Here is a 22093-nt window from a genome sequence, read left to right on the forward strand (position 1 = left end):
CACAATAAATCCCTTGTGTTTGGTTTAGGTGAGACTCATATAGACTTTTTTAAGTCCCTAAATCAATAAATTCATGAAAACAAACACCCTCGTATCCTAGTTCCCTAGGACGGTCTGGGAATCCATGCACTAAAGGTTTCCACGCAAGAATCTTATTCTATTCCCCTCGTGAGAAAGTAAGTGGAAACGAATAGGTAATTTCTTTGGATACTCTATATATCTACCCATTGGTAGGGCCATGATAGCTGGAACGGGCAGATTTCGTCACGTCTCAGAAAGAGAGAGAGGGGAGGAGGAAGTGACGGGTCGCGTCGACCGGCGCAGCAGCACCAGCATGCCCGCCTGCTCTCTCTAGTCCTTCACCCCACGCCCGTGCCGTCGGTCGAATAGACCCATCGATCAGACGTTTCGTACGTGCACGCCGAGCAGTACTACTACAACGTAACCCGAGGAAAACAAGGCTACCTAGCTAGGCTTCCTCGGTGGTGGTGGTGGTGGTGGTAGCGGCGGCGGCGGGTGGGGGAGGACGAGGTCGGCGAGCAATCCCGTCGGGCCGGCGAGTTGGGTGTCGACTGTCGAGAGAGGCGTCGGAGCCCCGGCAGTAGCGCCGCACGCGGTGTAGCGAGTGAGTGGTCAATCATCAATGCGCCCGCAAGTAAACATTTCCTCCCCTCTGACAACCGCCGTTCTACGGAGCAGGCCACCGCTTTTCCCTTCACACCGCGGCGGTAAAAAAAAGAAAGATACGTGCTCTCTCTCTAGCTCTAGCTCTACTGCCTGGGATCCTACTCCTGCAAGCACTGTGCACAGGGAGACAGCACAAGGAAGCGAAGGTGAGGACGCAGGGCATGACGGCTCCTTAGTCAGAGAGTCCAAGGAAAAACAAGCAGGGGAAGCGGAAGCGGAAGCGGAACGGGGGCGCACCGCTCGCCAAGACAGCGAGGCGGCAGCCATGGAGGTAGAGCCACCGGCAGCGCCGCTGCAGAAATGCGGCGTCGGCGGGGAGCAGCCGGCCCACGGGACCCCGAATCGGCAGCGGGAGCCGGAGGAGGGGGCGCCGCTGCGGCGGGAGCTGGCGGCCGCGCGGGCGAGGCGGAGAGCGGACCGCGCCACGCCCTCGCCGTCCTGGAAGCTCGAGGCGTCGCCGCCGCGGCCGGAGGAGCCTGCGGCGGACGCGGCGGCGGCGGGGAGGAGGAGCTCGTCGGGGGCGTCCGCGCGGCAGCTGGGCGCCACCCTGTGGGAGATCCAGGACGTCATCAGGGCCGCGGGCGCCGGCCGCCGGATCCGCAGGCGCGCGCGGAGGGGGCCCGCCGCGTCCCCCCTCCACGGCGGCGACGACGACGTGGATCGGGTGAGAGCTCTGCTACCCGCCCTCTCTATGCTTCTCCTGGTCAACGTCGGTGACGTCGCTGGTCACTTGCGGTCTCTTGTTATCATTTTTCTGCTAACAACTCCATACATATACATTGGCATCATGTCATTGTCGCTGAATTTTCAGTGGATCAATATGTTAGAATTTGTTCCTTCGGCTTTTCTGCCCCATCGACATATCATATGCCGCTGCTTCTTGAGATTTGGCTATTTCGGACCGCAGCGTGCCCCTTCCTCGGTTATTATTTTCGAGCCAGAGTTCAGGTCCTAAAATCTACTAGCACCAAACACACCGTCGTTGTTCGATTAGCCTCACTCCGAGATTTCCACTATTTTGTTCTCCACTTTTGTGCTATTGAACTGTCAAAAGTCAGGAAGACAAGAAGTAATGTGCAATAAAGCCGAAATCCACTGCTGTCACAGTATATACTTGTACCCTCATTTCAATTGAGGGCGAGCTCGTACATATTTTTGCCGCATGAATCGGGCATGTTTAGTGTTAATGTGGTCCCCTGGCCATTTGCCATTGGCTGTGAAATTTATCACTCAGCAGTTGCTGCAACAGAATGGAATTGGGACTACCCTTCTTCTAGGGGAATTTGGAGTACGCTTTGCACATAGAACCTGCAACTAAATACTCCATCCATTTCTTTTTCTCCGCATGTAAAGTTTGACTGAAGACAAATCTTATATGCGAAGTAAAAAAGAAACGGAGGGAGTACTGGTGAAGTTTGACTGAAGACAAATCTTATATGGCAGAGGTTTTCTGATTAGGAAATATTCTTTAGGATCCCCAAGTTCTTTGTTTCGTTTTGAGAATATGATCGGTTGCTTATTATAAGATCATGCAAAAGCTAAGGAAAAGACGTAGAATACTAAAAGGAAAAACATCCAGGCGATCATTCACAAATCACGGACAGGCAAAAATTTCTAGCAGTCCTATGCATTCTAAGTTCTTTGAGATGGACTTGATGTGAATTTCTACCTGGCATTTGACTTGCATGATTGATAACTGTGATGACTGTGATACTTTTTCTCGACATTCTCCCAAGAAAACTCCAATTGTGAAGGTGTAAAAATATATTGTACCGTTTGGGATCTTTGCCATAAAATTTTGCAATTTTAGTTTACTTCTGAGCTAAAAAATATGCTTTCTCCTTGTAATTACTCCGTCTGTTCCTCTATATAAGGTGTATTTGTTTTTTGAAGAAATTCCAGAATATAAGGTGCATTTCTTCCAATTCCCCATAATTCCCTTGTTAGCCCTCCTAAAAAAAGGAAATTATCTCTTTTCTGATTGTTTGTATCTCTCCTTATAGCAAAAGAGGGAAAAAATCTCTTTGTCGAGTGCATGTATCTCATACTTTTCTGTACTGATTGATTAACTTTCCAATAACCAACAAATTTGCCAAGGGTAATTTAGTCTTAACATGTCTATAATTATGTGCCGTGGTCACCGTGTCAAAAATAATACACCTTACATAAAGGAACGGAGGGCTTATTGTGTCCCCACCATGTAATGATCACAGAATATATATACGAAAACGCATCTGCACTTCATGTTCTTCTAAATTTTCTTCCCCTGACAAAAGGGAAAACACCCAGCTTCTATTAGATAAACCAAAGTATAGCAAGGTATGTATGGAGAGAAGTGTCACAGTAATAAATGGGTAGCATAACCATGTAGCGGTAACAAGAATATACCGAATGAAAGGGTAGAGGCATAGAGAATATACGAGCTTGCAGTCCCAAGACTGGTACAGCCTCAAAACTTTATGTTCCGCGCTATCTTTCTCTTGAAGTCCAAGCGCCATAAAGGCACATTTCCCTACGAAGCACACCAAAAGGCTTCTGCCCTCCATAATGCAACCTGTTTAGGATTTATTATGGGATCATGTTCTGTTTTTCTTATAGTGATGCACATGCTCAATCAATAGGATCTTACGATTTTAAGTACATAAGTTTCCAAAGGGAAATTTTAGCTAGCAGTCCCATAATTCAATGGTTTCAGATGTACCAAACTCATGCATGATTCTCTTTGATATGGCGCCAACTAGGATATCATGAATTGAATGATGCCTCCTGAACTTGTTTTGGTTAAAGGGAACAATGCTTTCTCTTGTAGGTGCCAAAGCTTTTAAGTTCTTCTTTTGTTTCAAAAGCTATGCATTTTGAAATTTCTTAAGTAATTTTAATGGAGAGTCATGTTTTCTGTTGGAAGCTTCACATCTTAGTGTTTTGTTATTTACAAAGCCATGAGTTCTGAATTCCATAACTTACTTCCTCTGTTGCATCTCAGCCACATATTTCAGGTGGCTGTGGTAGGGATCTTTCAGCACCATTGATGGAACATGAAAAGTTACATGAAGATCGATGCCATTCAAGGCAGTCTCTTTCTCCTGCAAGTTACACTAGCTCAATTGGGGTATGCACACACATGACAAATCCCTTTCCTCTTACTCATCTCTTGGTAATTTTGGTGTTTTAGTTGTCGTATCATTATGGAGTCAATTTAGCATTTGAATCTGTACAAGAGTGACTTGCATGCTACTATGTTTGTTGCTTATTATGCATTATTATCTCTAGACTGGAACGCCAATATTATTTCTGTAGTTTGCATCAGCCTTTTCTGTGTGATCATGCATGGTACTGGTAGTGCCATTTTTCAGGAACCAATTCATAATCATATGCCTGTTTTTCTCTGTCGCCAATGAGGCCATGTTGTGTAATTGGTTTAGTATTTTGCAGCTATAAACATCGGAAGAAACATGTTTTTCACAATTGTATTTGTCTGTCCGTTCATTAAACAGGCTGCTACCATAAACCTCGTCAGTCCTACTCGGTCATTGAATTTCCGGGATAGATACAGGGATGCAGGTTGCAATCTTAAAACATCAACAGAGCTATTGAAAGTTCTGAATCGTATTTGGAGCTTGGAAGAACAGCATGCTGTTGATGTGTCAACCGTTAAGGGACTGAAATTGGAGTTGCAGAATACACAGGCACGTGTTCAAGAGCTTACACAAGAAAGGCAGCGATATCACTATGAAATTGAGTCTCTGGCCAGGCAAGTCACTGAAGATAAAATGGCTCGGAAAAATAAGGAACAAGAGAAGCTTAGAGCAACCCTTCGTTCACTGCAAGACGAACTTGAAGCTGAGAGACATCTGAGGAAACATTCTGAGAATCTCCACAGGAAGCTAGGAAAAGAATTGTCTGCGATGAAACCAGCATTTCTCAAGGCTGTAAAGGACCTGGAGAAAGAGCAGAAAGCAACCCGCCTGTTGGAAGATCTTTGCGATGAGTTTGCGTTAGGAATCAGAAACTACGAAGAGGAAGTGAGGGTGTTGAAGCAAAGGCATGTAAAGGAGTATGAACACAAGACTGATAAGCTGGTGGTTCATATTTCAGAAGCATGGCTCGACGAGCGAATACAGATGCAAAATGCCGATGCCAGGGGAGATTCAGAAGGGAAAACCTCAATCACGGAGAGGTTGAGCGGTGAAATACAGAGTTTCCTTCATGGTAGAAGATCAAGCAACTTATACGGCGTTAACAAACATACTGGTAATGAGAAGGGGGATGCAAGCTTGTGTCGACAGTCCCTTGAATCTCTGCACCTAAATGGAGCCACCAGTGCCCCTCAGTTAGCTGAAGATGATGAAAATTCCGTTGCTAGCGACTTGCACTGCTTTGAGTTGGACATGCATGGAGACGCTGTGCAGACTCATGAGCTCGCAGGAACTCGACGAACAGTCGCCGACTGCATGTATTCACCAATGAGAAGACTGGAGTTCTCCGATGGTGTGTCGGTTGAGGGCTCAAGGATCTCAACCGCAAGGCCTCGTTCAGAAAAAGGCAAGGTGAAGCCAAGCAGCAGCAAAGCACAGCTGAATACTTCGACACCAGAAATCAGCTCTCGCAACTGCGACAAGATCGATCCCATAGATGAGCAGAATGAAACGGTCATGACCCAAGTTTCTCGGCGGTTGCACGATGACCTGCTGAAGATCAAATCAGAGGCTCCTCAACATGCATTTCTAGAGCGAAAGCCCCACGACCATCATCCCCGGACGTATCAGTTTCGTGAATGTGCTACTTCAAGTGATCTACTACACAATCTGCACAGTCCAGCCCGGCAGCTGAAGAATCATCAACGCGCGTCGTTAGACTACCAAAGATCTGAATGTGCCACCACAGGTGACCTACTCGGGCTGCGCAGTCCATCCTGGCAGCTGAAGAATCAGCGCGCGTCCTTAGACTATCAGATGTCTGAATGTGCCACCACAGGTGACATGCACAACCTGCGCAGTCCATCACGGCAGCAGAAGAATCATCATCGGTCGACGTTGGATCATGAAATATCTGAGTCCTCGCCGGCGCGGTCTCTCGGCTCAAAAGACAATACACTTAAGGCGAAGTTACTGCAAGCGAGGCTAGAGGGGCAGCATGCCCGGATTAGGGCGTCGGGCTACCCCTTGATCAGCACAAGAAGGAAATGAGAACACTGACTGGCTGAGCTTCCCTTGGGCTAAGCTTCCATGATGTAGTTTCCTACAGCATGGAGTTGGCATTGTAAGATAAGACATCTGACTTAATGTGCTTAGAATTTCATGCGCGTCGTCTCGGGTCGTGGGATGTGTGGAATTTGTAGCTGCATTGGGGAAGTGAGACCCATTGAGTAGATTTGCATCCTTCAGTCTCATCCGGCTATAATTGAATGATTGAATGTATGTAGTAGAGATGGACTTTCGGTAATCGCCTGTTGTTGTAATGTTTGTATAGTTATAGTATATGCGTCGGATGTAGAAGTAGGAACCCGAAACCCCTGTGGCTAAGCTGATGGCTCGAAGAAAGCTTGAGAGCTGTACTATTGTTCCCGTCTGCTTGAATTTTCAGCGCAATATTTGCAATGATGGTATGATTATGTTGATGAACGTGCACCAGTGGTAGTACGCACTTGATTCCACTGCTCTCTATTAATCGCGCGGCAACGTGCTGCCAAAGAGCCGCGTGGTTGAGGTTCAAAAAATAAATAAAAGAGCCGCGTGGTTGGCTGGGTACAGCAGCCAAAATTGTGTTTTTTTTGGGTGGTAGCCAAAACTCTCCAGAGTTTTACAGGATAGTGTTAACCCAATTTTAGTTGGGGGTGACTTCAATATTATTAGAAAAGCTTAGGAGAAAAATAAACCTGGTACTGCATGTCACTGGAGTTTTGTCTTTAATGCAATAATAGGACAAGCTGGATTGAGAGAACTGGAATTGCATGGGAGACAATTTACTCCGGGTAATAATCTTCCCAATCCAACTTTTGGAAAATGGATATTCCCTCTGTTCCTAAATACTTGTTGTTCGGAAGAACTAAATTAGTTTTTCCCAACAACAAATATTATGATACAGAGGGAGTAGAATTCTATGATGCGTTGAATGGGAGGAAAATTATCCCCTGGATGAAGTAAGTGCTTTAGTGACGGAAAAATCTGATCATGCTCCTTTGTTAGAGAGGGGCTTGATAACATTATGACTGATATTTGGAATGATGATAAAATTGTTGGAATTAAGAAAAATGGCAAAAAAAGTCTCAGGCTTCTAAGATCCCAATTGAAAGGGTGGAATAGGAATATGAACGCTTGGTACAGAGAACTTAAAAATATATCTTATGTAAGTTGGATGAAGTTGTACACATTGTGAGATTTATGGCTTGAGGGCTAAAGACAGACAAGAACAAATAGAACTTAGAGCCCAGCTGGATAGGTTATCGAAACATGAAGAAGCGAAATGGAAACATATGGCAAAAATAGATGAACTCTTGGAAGGAGATGGCAACACAAAATATTTCCATGCCAAAGCTAATGGCACGAGAAGGAAAAGTAAAACCACTTGTCTAGAGCAAGAAGAAGGGAGGATAGAGGGCGATAGAAACATTATTGACTACTCCCTCCGTCCCAAAATAACTGTCTTAACTTTATGCTAGTTCTGGTACAAAATTATCCTAAGCGTAAGACACTTATTTTAGGACGGAGGGAGTATATTATTACTGGATATCACTAGATTTTATCTGGACACCCTGATAGGTCCACGATTACTCTAAATATAGATAATCCCAGGATTATTCCTAGGGATTCTATTGACAAACTGATAAATGAATTCTCTTCAGAAGAAATCAAAGTTGCTATGTTTGGTATGGCACTTAACAAATCCCCTGACCCTGATGGTTTTACTACTTACCAACATTTTTGGGCTTTGGTTAAACATGACATCAAAGCCTTATTTGATGACTTTCACAAAGGTGAACTAGATATACCCAGACTGAACTATGAGATGATTACTTTAGTTCCAAAAAATATAGATGCTAATCAGATACAGAAGTTTAGGCATATAGGTCTGCTGAATGCGATCTTTTTTTTACCAAAGCTCTTATGAATAGATTAAATGGTGTGGCAGGGGAAGTGGTAAGGGGTGCTTATCTTACATGAAGCATTGAATAGTATTCACCGCAAAAAAACAAAGTGGAATGTTGTTTAAGATTGATTTTGAAATAGCGTATGATAAAGTAAAATGGCACTTTGTTCTGCAGGTGCTAACAATAAAAGGATTCCCAGATAAACGGATAGACTGGATTATGCATACCATTAGGGGGGAGGGGGTAACGTGTGTATCAAAGTAAATGACAATTTAGGGACATATTTCCCCACTCATGAAGGGTTGAGACAGGGGATTCTCTGTCACCCATGAGCTTTGATCTGACTGCCGATGCTCTGGCCATGTTGTTAGATAAAGCCAAAATAAATGGTCTTATTAAGGGGCGCTACAGGAAAATATTAAAAATGGTATCAATATGTTACAGTATGCAGATGACTCAATTTTCTTGCTGCAAGACGATTATAACAACACACATAATCTGAAATTATACTCTGTTTATTTTGAATAGATGTCAGGTTTAAAAATAATTTTTCATAAGGGTGAGCTATTCTTGTTTGGAGATGCAGTAAAGAAAGCTGAGAACTTGGCTCAGATCTTTACCTGCACTGTCGGCTCTCTGCGTATGAAACATCTTGGTCTACCTTCTGATAAGAAAAGAATTATTAATAAAAACTGAAACCCCTTGAAGATAGAATGGAGAAGAAATGCAGCAACTGGTAGGAGAGATTTCTTGCCAGTGCGGGCAAAGTGACTTTAATACAATCCTCGCTCACTGGCATACCATACTTCATGATGTGTTTGTAAGGATTGCCTGTGGGGGTTAGTAAGAGGATGGATTACGTTAGAGCTAGGCTTTTGTGGCAACAAGAAGATAAAAGAGTATATCATCTGGTTAAGTGGTTTGAGGTATGTAGACCAAAAGATATGGGTGGATTGGGACTTCAAAATTTGAAGTTGATGAATAAAGCTCCTTTATGTAAGTGTTGGTGGAAGGTCTTTAGTATTGGGGGGCTGTGGCAGGAAGTACCGATGAGCAAGTACGGTAAAAACAAAAGTCTAACTGAAATTAAACTTAAACACGGGGATTCTCAGTTTTGGTCTGAATTAATGAAACATAGAGACCACTTCCTCTCACTTTGTAAATTTGAGATTGGGAATGTGGAGAATGTAAGGTCTTGGGAAGATTGGTGGATTCGAAATGAACGCCTTAAGGATAACTTTCCTAGATTGTATAATTGGTGTTTTGATAGAATAAGTTGATTAAAAAAAATGCTTGATAAAGGACTAGAATCAGTCCTTTTTAGAAGTAGTTGAGGAATTTGCTAAGTGACGAAATACTAGCAATGGAATAAGTACTCTCAAGTGCATCCATGATGGACCAGTAGCATAGTGATCATGATGAAATGAAACATACACAGAGCACAAGTAGCGTGTAAACAAGATAAACAGGTGAAGAACAAGGTGACTGAAGAATTTGGATTTAGGAAATTGAGAAAGCCTTCAGTCAAAGTCTTCAAACAATAACGATCAATTTCATGAATAAATTAACGAGGAAATGAAAGGGTTGAGGAAATAGACCCAGTTGTTCGATGAAGACAATGATTTGGTCTACCAGTTCCAACTGCTGTGAAAGTTGTACGTCTGATTTGGGGTGGCTTAGTATTTAAACCAAAGGACCCACAATCCTTACCGTATTCTCATTGAGCTAAGGTCACACAAACCTCGCCAAACACTCGTGGTAAGTCTTCAAGGTATACTTCCAAACCTTCACAAACTCGGTCACTCGACAATCCACAATTTCCTCTTGGATGCTCTAGACCCCGACGCCTAACCGTCTGGAAGACGCATGGTCTTCAAAGGTAACAAGCGTTGGTTTCACACAGGAACAATCTCTTCAGTGATGCTCAATCACTTTGGGTTTTAGGTGTTGGGTTTGGGGGTTTTCCTCACTCATGATTTTCACTCAAAGCCCTCAGAGGATGGGTTGCTCTCAAATGACACTTCTCAATTTCTCTCTCAGAGCAGCCAACCAGCTAGTGGTTGAGGGGGCGGCTATCTATAGCCAGGGTGAAACCTCACATGATAAGACATAAATGCCTCCAATGATATGACCGTTATGTGGATAAGATATTTCGGGACAGTTGGCGCTAAGCACAACAACGATCGGAATTTCGAAATACGAAAGTACTCAGGGCTATCATGTTCCTCGCGATACGCAATTCATAGTTTCGTACTGGCAAAATCCTAACTCAGTCACACCAATTTCCTGAGAGACTAGAAGAACTTCGTCTCTGTCACTAAAGAACTTGACTGAACTGCAAGAGATTTCCAAAGGCTTCACTTGAAGGATTGGGTATGTGTAGGCTTTGAGATGAGCATCACTTGGACATTTTTCCTTAGTATTACCTTGACCCCCTTTAACAGTACGATGTTCCTATGACTCAAAAGAAAGGAAATGAAACAAGAAAACTAAAGTCCTCACACTTCATAATCTCGCATCAATATCTTTAAGGACAAACCAATTTCCTCATTTTCAAAGTCTTCAAGAAAAGCACCAAAGTCTTCAGTTGAAGAGATTCATTTTTAGGGATCGGTATTCGTCGGATATATCAAACTCCTCAGCGACTTATAAAACATGTGTATACTTACAAACACATTAGTCCCTTAACCTATAAGTCTTCAATACACCAAAATCACTAAGGGGCACTAGATGCACTTACAATCTCCCCCTTTTTGGTGATTGATGAAAAATATGTTATGTTTTCAACGGGGATAAACATATGAAGTGTAAGCACAGAGTTTGAGGAATTTGATTGCAAGATATAGAGAAACTCCTCCTCAAGATGTGCATATTTGAGGAATTCGCTTTGGCCTGCAAATGCACATGGTAGGATATAATCTTGGAGATCTCCCCCTATATCTTGTAATCCATACACGCATTTAATATATAACATGAGGAAATTGAAATGCATGATGGAAATGGTGTCTGACAAAATTCATCATGCGTGCATTAACGAACTTGAGGAATAAGCATACGAAAAGTAGTTCAAAAGAGTTAGACCACCATCGGACTTAAGTTTACAAGTCAACAAACAAACACCTTAGAAGATCAAGAGTTGTAACTTAAACAAAAGCACGCCATATATAAAGACCCACTTGAAGACTAACTCAAATTTCTCCCCCTTTGTCATCAAGTGACCAAAAGGGACGAAAAATGAGTACTAACGCCCGTCATAATTTCATCTTGAAGGTGGTGGAGGAGCGCCAATGTTGTCGGGATCGTTTGTTGATGTAGGGCCCATAGTAGTGTCGTCAAGGTCCTCAGCTTCACCCTCTTGCCCGATGAAGAATATGAACTTGTATCAAGCTGAGGAACTTTAACCTTCTTGAATTTCTTCAAAGGTGGCCATGACTAGTCAAAGTTCTACTGAAATTCTATCTCACCAAGTTCTCGAGGAGTCTTGAGATGAGATAGAATGGCCCAGGTGTGGTCGAAGATTTCATGTACGTAGTAGTGGTTCTTCCACACGGAGTTTTGCGTCACGGTCATATTTTGAAGAATTGAACCAAACTGATGCTTTACCCACTTGTGATTGCGATCGACTTTCTGATGAAGACTTATTAGAAGTTCGCGATCATTCATCACTCGAGGGACAGAAGCTTCATCAACACTTGCATCATGTGATGAGGGAGTTCATGTCCATCATATACAACTCTTGCACTTTCTGGAGGTGGACTAACTCGTAAGGTGTGAAGGAATTATGTGATTGGTGCTTTGTAGTGAGTGTCTTCGGTCATCTAGTCGAGAATCCATGTGTTGATGTCTGATGCCTCGCCAGAAATGTGCAATGTTGCATAAAATTAAAGAATTAGCTCTTCATTCTAGTCACAAATGTCAGAGAAAAAGTGGAGGGCGCATCTTCACGAAGAACATTCAGTACATGTGAGAAGCATGGGATGGGCTCCATATCCACATGAGTAATTTGACGGTGTTGGAAGACTTTGTTCTTGTCAAACAACACTGAGGCATAGAAATTGATCTAGTTTGAAGTACAAAACTTCTTGCACCTAATTCTGGTTGAGTAATAAGGATTTTCACCTGTGAAGAAATGACGCTCAACAAAGAATTTGGCCTTGTTGAAAGTGGGCCTCTTCGCGCCCTTGAATGACAGTGAGGGCTTTGGCTGCAAATTTGGCTTAAATGACATCATTGTTGCCCTAGGCATAGCTTCAGTGACTCCAGACTGAGGAATTTGTGCAGCAGGTTCCTCAACAGTTGTTTGGGTTGCAATTTATTTAGTTGATGCAGCTGGAATTTCTTCACGTATGGAATTGAGAGAAGTGGGACGTCCTTTAGATACAATCAATATTTTTCAGTCTGAGTTGGAGACAAGGAATTTGAGTGAGAGGTGTGGTGATTGGTGAATTTGGGTGTCCTACTTCCCAATATTCATCACTGATCAATGGACTTGTTGAGCCAATATCCACACCCTCTTCAATTTCTTCAATGTCAGCCTCTTCAGTAGTGAATTGAGGTTGGGGCGATGATACTTGTGGAGGTGAAGCATTTGCTTCCACCTCAATTTCTTCATCTATGTGCTCCGAGGAAGCAACAGAGTGGGTTTTTTCATCTTCATCATCTAACAAGACATAGTCTTCACCAAATGGAACAATGTCATAAGATGGCACTGAGGAGATAGGAGTTGCATCTATGGGCCCATCGGAGGAATTTGGCAAAGTCACGAGTTTCTTTGCAGCTGAGGTTTTTGTAGTTGCTGATGTCTTTCTCTTCTTGGCTGCCTCTTTTTTCTGCAGCTTCCATTTTCTTCACTTCTGATACAGAAGGAAGTGTGACTTTCTTCACCTTTGAAGATTTTATAGGACTGACAAAGGATGAAGGTGGTGCATTTTCTTCAGGCACAACTGATGTAGTCGCCCTAATGATTTCAGATTCTTTAGGCACATATAGTTCTTCAGCGGGACTGGATTGTTCTTTAGGCACAACATTCTTCACGAGCTAAAATTTCTTCATCAGTCCTGGCGGTTTCTTCAGCAGGCTGTGCAGATGTTTCAGCCCAAGGAATTTGTGGTTGCGATTGAGCTGCAACCCTTGTGTTATGGTCCTTAATGATCGTCTTCACCACTTTGACGAATCTGACTTTGGATCCTTACCAATCAGTATAATAGCGGTCATACACATCACTGAAGCTTTTGATTTTAGCTTGAACAGTGACAAGTTGCTCAGGAGACAAGTTCAGAATGTTGTTCCTCAAGAAGTGCTCTTTCTTCTAGTGGTCCTTCTTAGCTCTTCGAGCCTCACTAGTGTAGGATGATCCAAAGACGACACATCAATCATAGACCCTTCGACAAAATTGTGTGCGATGCATGAATCACAAGGATTATCGTTATAGCTCAATCGCCAATAACAAAAATTGTGTGCGATGTTGGATCCATCAAATACGCTTGAGAAAAAAGTTGCGTATGCGATTTGTGGCAAACAGTTCACCAAGATAAATTGTTTGCGATGGGACAAAATAACGCAAATGGTTAATGAATAAAAATGTGTGTGATGTACGACATACAGTTAACCCTGATAAACTATTTGCGTTGATTCAGCAAAACACAAACGATTGGCGACATGATTATGTGTGCGATAGACAGCATACAAGTCAGTCGGATAAACTGTTTGCGATGACATAAAATAACACAAATGATTACCCAGATCAAGATGTGTGAGATAGACGGCAAACAGTTGCCCGTATGAACTCTTTGAAATGAGACAAAAGAACACAAACGGTTGCTCAAATCAAGATTTGTTTGATGTACAACGTACATGTCACTCTCAGATGTGTTGTGGGCAAATGGTTGCTGGTAAAGAACCATCAACGATTGATGAAATCAGCACCGACGGATTTGGTAGTGTTAGGGCATATTTCGTCCTAAGTGATTTTGGTGATTGATGACAGTACCTCTGCGGACTAATCGTGTGCATTGAGCATTTCAGATAATACATGGCAAGGCACAAGACGATTCGTCGCCCCTCGGTGGTTTTGAAGCACGGTGGATTCTACGTTTCTCTTTGGTGGTTTTGAGTCGTAGGAAAGCCATACTATTAAGAGGGGGTCCGCGTCGGAAAGGTCTGGGTCGAATCAACACACACACGCACACTTTTTCTTTCCACCACCTTTTCTTTGTAGCAATGGAGCTCCCGCATGTACTCTCCCCATCTCTGCAAAAAGGTCCAACGGTAGTACCGCTCCGGATGAGCGGTAGTACCGCTTCGGGACGGTAGTACCTCTCTCTCTGAGCGGTTGTACTTCATCGGACTTTTTGCGAGTAATTTTCCAGCGGTGGTAGGCCCGGTAGTAGTATTTTTACTACCGTGGCTATATGCCTACTAAGCGGTAGTACCACTCCAGGCCTAGCGATAGTACCGCTTGGGCTGGTGTTAGTACCGCTCCCCACCAAACGGTAGTACCGCTAGGGGCAGCGGTAGTACCGCTTCCCCCAAGCGGTAGTACTGCTAGGGGCAGCGGTAGTACCGCTTCCTCTAAGCGGTAGTACCGTGTTGCGGGTGTTGTAGGTGGGGGTAACGGTTGGATCAGTTCCCTCACTATATAAAGGGTTCTTCCACTCCAAGAACCCTACCTTTGACCTTCGAAGACTCCATTATTGCTCCTAAAGCTCATTTGTGCCCGATCTCTCTCCCTAGCCAATTAAACTTGTTGATTTCCTAGGGATTGGTTGAGAAGGCCAAGATCTACACTTACACCAAGAGATATTTGATTCCCCCCACTAATCCCTTGCGGATCTTGTTACTCTTGGGTGTTTGGGCATCCTAGACGGTTGAGGTCACCTCGGAGCCATATCCATTGTGGTGAAGCTCTGTGGTCTTGTTGGAAGCCTCCGAGCATTGTGTGGAGATAGCCCCAAGCTTGTTTGTAAAGGTCCGGTCGCCGCCTTCAAGGGCACCAATAGTGGAATCACGGCACCTCGCATTGTGTGAGGGCGTGAGGAGAATACGGTGGCCCTAGTGGCTTATTGGGGAGCATTGTGCCTCCACACCGCTCCAACGGAGACGTACTTCCTGTCAAAGGGAAGGAACTTCGGTAACACATCCTCGTCTTCATCGGTTCCACTTGCGGTTATCTCTTACCTTTACTTTGTGTATATTGTTGTTGTTATGTATTTCTTGCTTGCACTAGTTATCATGGTATTTAGCATCATATAGGTTGTTCACCTAGTAGTTAATTTAGAGAACCTTTGTGTTGCTTTCTCTAACTTGTTAAGAAGAGCTAAATTTGGTAGTTGCCTATTCACCCCCTCTAGTCAACCATATCGATCCTTTCAATTGGTATCAGAGCCACGTCTCTTTATTAAGGGTTTCACCACCCAAAGAGTATGGTTGACGATGGAGAGGGAGTCAGTGGACCACTCGAGGCCGTGGCCTTGAATTTGATCACAAGGGACAACTTGAATGAGGCTATGGCCTCCCTCAGGTCATCGTTGACGAACGAAGTCAAGTCCATGTTTAAAGAGTTGCTTGAGGGGTTAAAAAATTCATCCGAACCGACATTGGTGGTTAAACCTACCAACACGGAATCGGAGGCCAATTCCACCAAGGAAGCGGCTAAAGGTATGCAACCTTCTTCCCTTCTCAACAAGAATGGGACAGGAACCTTTGCCTCGGTTCCACCTCCCCCGGTCTATGTAGGACCGGTTCCTACACCGCATATTAATAATCTTGGTCCTCCTCCTAAGCTTGTTAAGGGGGAGTTTGCTAACTGGGTGTTTTGCATTAAGTCTCATTTTAATCACATCTCAACAAATTTATGGAGAATCATTGTCCAAGGCTTCTACCCGCATGCCCCAAGCAACCTCACGCCAAGAGAAGAAGTGGACAATCAATATAATCATTCTGCATTGTTCATTCTTCAGTCTGTGGTGCCTCGTGAAGATCTTCCTCACTCTGTCCTTTCACTCGTGCCAAGGACTGTTGGGAGCACATCATGGTGCTGTACAAGGGAAGCTCAAGCATTCAACGGTCCAACTATGAAGTGATTTTGGTTGAGGTCGATGAGTTTGTGATGAAGGAAGATGAGGACCCTCGAGATCTCTATCGAAGGGTGACTGCTCTTGTTGTTGCTCTCCAGGATCACGGGAGCAAGGATGTGGATGACACATGGATCAAGCGCAAGTTTCTCAAGGCCATCATGCCATTCAACAAAGCCATGTCATGTGTCATTCGTCAACGGCCAGATTTTCACTCCTTGTCATCCGGTGAAGTGTTGGATGAATTCATTGCAATGAATATCATGAACAAGACTGCTTATAATGCTCTTGTCCGTGTTCGGTCAAAGACAGCTTCACCCAACCTTGCCTTAAAAGCCAAGGTTGTTTCTGATGAAGAAGAGGAAGAGGAAGAGGATGGCTGCCCTGAAGACACTAAGTATTCTTATCACCAACACATGGCTCTTGCGTCAAGGCAATTCTGGGGCAACAAGAGAAACTCAAGGTCCAACTTCTACAAGAATAACTGGAGTGGATCCAAGACCAAACATCGTGTGAGGATATGCTATAATTGCGGCAATTTGAGTCACTTCGTGGCAGATTGTCCTTATGAGAAGAGGGAATACAACGGTGGCAAGCTCATTCGCAAAGACAAAGCCAAGTCTTTTCCAAACATGAACAACTTTGTCAAGAAACCCCATCCAAAGGGTATGGTGGTGATATGTCTCCAACGTATCTATAATTTTTGATGGTTTCATGCTATTATCTTGTCAAACTTTGGATGTTTTGTATGCCTTTTATATCTTTTTTGGGACTAACTTATTAACTCAGTGCCAAGTGCCAGTTCCTGTTTTTTCCGTGTTTTTGACCCTTTTCAAAGGAGAATTTTAAACGGTGTCCAAACGGAATAAAACTTCCGAAAAGATTTTTTTCCGAAACAGAAGATACGCAGAAAGCTTGGGAACCAAGGCAGGCAGTCCCGGGGGAGGCCACAAGCCCCCATGGCGCTGCCAGGGGGGCCCGCGCCTCCCAGGCATGTGGGCTCCCTGGGCCTCCCCTGCCCTAGCTCCTTCGCCTATAAATTCCCTAAATTCCCTAAAAAAATCAAGAGATCCACGAAAATACTTTTCCGCCGCCGCAAGCTTCTGTCTCCGCAAGATCCCATCTGGGGCACGTTCTCGTGCCCTGCTGGAGGGGAGATTCGGATATGGAGGGCTTCTTCATCAACACCATGACCTCTCCGATGATGCGTGAGTAGTTCACCATAGACCTTCGGGTCCATAGCTAGTAGCTAGATGGCTTCTTCTCTCTCTTGGATCTTCAATACAAAGTTCTCCATGATCTTCATGGAGATCTATCTGATGTAATCTTCTTTGCGGTGTGTTTGTCGAGATCCGATGAATTGTGGATTTATGATCAAATTATCTATGAATCTTATTTGAGTTTCTTCTCATCTCTCTTATGCATGATTTCATATCCTTGTAATTCTCTTCAAGTTGTGGGTTTTGTTTGGCCAACTTGATCTATGATTCTTGCAATGGGAGAAGTGCTTGGTTTTGGGTTCATACCGTGCGGTGACCTCACCCAGTGACAGAAGGGGTAGCGAGGCACGCATCGTGTTGTTGCCATCAAGGGTAAAAAGATGGGGTTTTCATCATTGGTTTGAGTTTATGCCTCTACATCATGTCATCATGCTTAAAGCGTTACTCTGTTCGTCATGAACTCAATACACTAGATGCATGCTGGATAGCGGTCGATGTGTGGATTAATAGTAGTAGATGCAGAAAGTATCGGTCTACTTGTCTCGGACGTGATGCCTATATGTATGATCATTGCCTTAGATATCGTCATGACTTTGCGCGGTTCTATTAATTGCTCGATAGTAATTTGTTCACCCACCGTAATATTTGCTATTTTGAGAGAAGCCTCTAGTGAACACTATGGCCCCCGGGTCTACTTCACACCATATTTTCAGCCTTACACTTTTACTTCGTTGCACTTTCCACCTTTAGATCTCACTTTGCAATCAATCTTGAAGGGATTGACAACCCCTTTATAGCGTTGGGTGCAAGCTCTTTTGTGTTTGCGCAGGTACTCTGGACTTGACGTGATTCTCCTACTGGATTGATAGCTTGGTTCTCAAACTGAGGGAAATACTTACTGCTCCTGTGCCGCATCACCCTTTCCTCTTCAAGGGAAAAACCAACGCAAGCCAAGTCTCCGTCAACGTGCCAATTTCTAGCGCTGTTGTTTGAGAAGTAGCAGAAGGATTTCTGGCGCCGTAGCCGGGGAGGATCAAGTCAAGAACTCATCCAAGTAAGTGTCGCAAACTCATCTCTTGCATTTACTTTTTTGCGTCCCGTTTTCCACTCCCCCACTTTTGAAAAACAAAAATTTACAATTTTTTTTGCCTTTTTCGTTCTTCCTTTTCTCTCGCTTGCTTTCTGTTAGCTTGTGTGCTTGCTTGCTTGCTGAAGCCACCATGACTGAAAACACAAAACTTTGTGACTTCTCGAATACTAATAATAATGATTTTATTAGTACTTCGATTGCTCCCGCCACTAGTGCGGAGTCATACGAAATCAATGCTGCTTTGCTGAATCTTGTTATGAAAGAGCAATTCTCCGGCCTTCCTAGTGAAGATGACGCATCCCATCTTAATACCTTCATTGAGCTTTGCGATATGCAAAAGAAGAAAGATATGGATAATGATGTGATTAAATTGAAGCTTTTTCCGTTCTCGTTGCGAGATCGAGCAAAAACTTGGTTTTCGTCTTTGCCCAAAAATAGTATTATTTCTTGGAATAAGTGCAAAGATGCTTACATAGCCAAGTATTTTCCACCGACTAAGATTATCTCTCTCCGTAATGATATCATGAATTTTAAGCAACTTGATCATGAACATGTTGCACAATCTTGGGAGAGAATGAAATTGATGATTAGAAATTGTCCCGCTCATGGCTTGAGTCTTTGGATGATTATACAAATCTTTTACGCTGGCTTGAATTTTGCTTCTAGAAATATCTTGGACTCTGCCGCAGGTGGAACATTCATGGAAATCACGTTAGGAGAAGCCACAAAACTCCTAGACAATATCATGACGAACTACTCTAAGTGGCACACTGAAAGGTCACCTACTAGTAAAAAGGTACACGCTATAGAAGAAATTAACTCGTTGAGTGCTAAGATGGATGAGTTAATGAATTTGGTTGCTAGTAGAAGTGCTCCTTTAGATCCTAATGATATGCCCTTGTCTTCCTTGATTGAGAGTAGCAATGCTAGCTTGGACGTTAATTTTGTTGGTAGGAATAATTTTGGCAACAACAATGCTTTTAGAGGAAACTATGTTCCTAGGCCTTTTCCTAGTAACTCCTCTAATAACTTAGGCAACTCCTACAACAATACTCATGGAAATTACAATAGATTACCCTCTGATCTAGAGAGTAATATCAAAGAGTTTATCAACTCACAAAAGATTTTCAATGAGTCCATAGAGGAAAAACTACTCAAATTTGACGATTTGGCTAGGAGCGTTGATAGAATGTCTAATGATATTGATGCTTTGAAAGTTAGATGTGCTCCTCCCAAGATCAATATGGATGAAACTTTGAAAGCTATGCGTGTTTCCATGAGTGAGAGCAAAGAAAGAACCGCCCAAATTCGTGCTAGACATGAATGGCTTAAAAGGGCGTGTTCTCCTGATAAGAATCACGAAGATCTTAAAGTGCTTGGTGTGACTCCCATTGAATCTTTGTTTTCTTGTGTCAAACCTAATGATGATGGGGCTGGATATGAATCCACTCTGGTTGAAAAACGCCCCAATGATTCGGAGTCCATCTATCTTGATGCTAAAAGCATTGAAAGTGGAGTAGAAGATATTAAAACCTTGAGTAGTAATGAAACTACTACTTTGGATTTCAAGGAATTCAATTATGATAGTTGCTCCTTGATTGAACGCAATTCCTTGATGCAATCCATGCTAAACTCTCTAGCCAAAACAAGGCCTTTACCGATCATATCGTCGAAGCTATGATAAAATCTCTTGAAGAGAAACTTGAATTGGAAGTTTCTATCTCTAGAAAGCTTCATGATGAGTGGGAACCTACTATCAAAATCAAAATCAAAAATTGTGAATGCAATGCTTTGTGTGATTTGGGTGCTAGTGTTTCCGCGATTCCAAAGTCTTTATGTGATGTTCTGGGTTTTAATGAGATTGAGGAGTGTTCTCTTAATTTGCATCTTGCGGATTCTACTGTCAAGAAACCCATGGGAAGGATCAATGATGTTCTTATTATTGCAAATAGGAACTATGTACCCGTGGATTTCATTGTGCTTGACATTGATTGCAATCCTACATGCCCTATCATTCTTGGTAGACCTTTCCTAAGGACTATCGGTGCTATCATCGATATGAAGGAAGGGAATATTAGATTTCAATTTCCTTTAAAGAAGGGCATGGAACATTTTCCTAGAAATAAAATAAGATTGCCTTATGAATCCATGATGAGGGCTACTTATGGTTTGAGCACCAAATACGACGATACGTGATTCTATCGCTTTATGCCTAGCTAAGTGCGTTAAACAATAGCGCATGTTGGGAGGCAACCCAATGAATTTATCTTTTTCTTTCTGTTTTGTTGCGTCCACACCATCATAATTCTGTTATTATTGTGTCTTTTGTGTTTCTTTTTGTGTTTGAGCCAAGCAAAACCTTTATGACTAGTCTTGGTGATGGTTGTTTGATCCTGCTGGAAACAGACAGAAACTTTTCGCTCACGAGATTATTTTTCATTTTTATTCAGAAAGAGATTTTGAGTTGATTCGTTTTGCTTCTGGTTGATATGAATTTTTCCCAGAGAGTAGTACATTTTCAGAATTTGTGAGGTACCATAAGTATACGAAGTATACAGATTGCTACAGACTCGTCTGTTTTTGACAGATTCTGTTTTTGTTGAGTTGGTTGCTTGTTTTGATGAAACTATGGATAGTATCGGGGGGTACTAGTCATGTAAAAGTGAGAATACAGTAATCTAACACCAATATATATAGAAATCAACATTGCTACAGTACCTCAAGAGGTGCTAGTTTGTTTTCTTGTGCTAATGATATCACGAGTTTCTGTTTAAGTTTTGTGTTGTGAAGTTTTCAAGTTTTGGGTGATGTTCTCATGGAGAAAGGGATAAAGAGTGGAAAGAGCTCAAGCTTGGGGATTCCCAAGGCATCCCAAGCCAAATTCAAGGACACCAAAAAGCCTAAGCTTGGGGATGCCCCGGGAAGGCATCCCCTCTTTCGTCTTCAATCCATCGGTAACATTACTTGGAGCTATATTTTTATTCACCACATGATATGTGTTTTGCTTGGAGCGTCTTGTATCGTAGGAGTGTTTTATTTTTGTTGTGTCACAATCATCCTTGCTGCACACCTTTTGAGAGAGACATGCACTCATCGTGAATTTGCTAGAATGCTCATCGTGCTTCAGTTATATCTTTTGAGCTAGATAATTTTGCTCAATGTGCTTAACTTAGATCTTTTAGAGCACGGAGGTGCGTGACTTGGTAGTTGGTTTGTGCTATGAAAGTAGTCACAAAGGTGATAGGTACCCAAATAGGATACAAAAACTTCCATCTTCATGTGCGTTGAGTAGAAAGAGATGTTTCATTCCTCTCAATTAGTTTTGAGACGTGGATTTGGTAATATTAAGAGTTATGTTAGTAGGGTGTTGTGAATCTAGAAATACTTGTGTTGAAGTTAGTGATTCCCGTAACATGCACATATGGTGAACCGCTATGTTAGGAAGTCGGAGCATAATTGATCTATTGATTGTCATCCTTTGTGTTGCGATCGGGATCGCGCGTTTACACCTACCAACCATTCCCCTAGGAGTATGCGTTTAGCACTTTATTTCGATTACTAATAAAAACTTTCGCAACAAGTATGTGAGTTCTTCATGACTAATGTGCGTCCATGGTGTAGATGCACTTTCACCTCCCACCATTGCTAGCCTCCCTAGTGCCGCGCAATTTTCGCCGGTGCACAAACCCACCATATGCCTTCCTCAAAACAGCCACCATACCTACCTACTATGGCATTTTCATAGCCATTCCGAGATATATTGCCATGCAACTCCCACCGTTCCCTCTCATGACATGTGTCGTCACTCTCATATTGCCATTGCATGATCGTAAGATAGCTAGCGAGATGTTTTAATGTCATACGCCAAGCTAGATCATTGCACATCCCGGTACACCGCCGGAGGCATTTCCTATAGAGTCATCATCGTTCTAAGCTT

At 43.1% G+C, this 22093-nt stretch overlaps 1 protein-coding gene across 2 annotated transcripts; it reads left to right on the plus strand.

Moving 5' to 3' along the window:
* The first annotated feature begins 365 nt into the window (after positions 1–365).
* Positions 366–6129, plus strand: LOC123407406 (uncharacterized protein At5g41620-like). Of its 2 annotated transcripts, XM_045100531.1 has the most exons (4): positions 366–625; positions 700–1351; positions 3671–3796; positions 4182–6129. In XM_045100531.1, exons 2-4 carry the CDS (start codon positions 953–955, stop codon positions 5871–5873), a joined length of 2217 nt encoding a protein of 738 aa, XP_044956466.1. In that variant the 5' UTR covers positions 366–625; positions 700–952; the 3' UTR covers positions 5874–6129. The 2 variants fall into 2 exon arrangements, with proteins under 2 accessions (XP_044956466.1, XP_044956465.1); XM_045100530.1 differs by having other exon boundaries at positions 366–1351.
* The last annotated feature ends 15964 nt before the right edge of the window (positions 6130–22093 follow it).

The sequence above is a fragment of the Hordeum vulgare genome, chromosome 7H (genome assembly GCF_904849725.1).
Source record: "Hordeum vulgare subsp. vulgare chromosome 7H, MorexV3_pseudomolecules_assembly, whole genome shotgun sequence".
Taxonomy (NCBI): Eukaryota; Viridiplantae; Streptophyta; class Magnoliopsida; order Poales; family Poaceae; genus Hordeum; species Hordeum vulgare.

What these genes read in the sequence shown, in the direction of transcription:
- LOC123407406 (XM_045100530.1), top strand. Translation starts at nt 644, where the DNA reads ATGCGCCCGCAAGTAAACATTTCCTCCCCTCTGACAACCGCCGTTCTA. An exon ending in GCGACGACGACGTGGATCGG is followed by an intron (nt 1,352 to 3,670) that starts GTGAGAGCTCTG and finishes GTTGCATCTCAG; the next exon opens with CCACATATTTCAGGTGGCTG. An exon ending in GTTACACTAGCTCAATTGGG is followed by an intron (nt 3,797 to 4,181) that starts GTATGCACACAC and finishes TTCATTAAACAG; the next exon opens with GCTGCTACCATAAACCTCGT.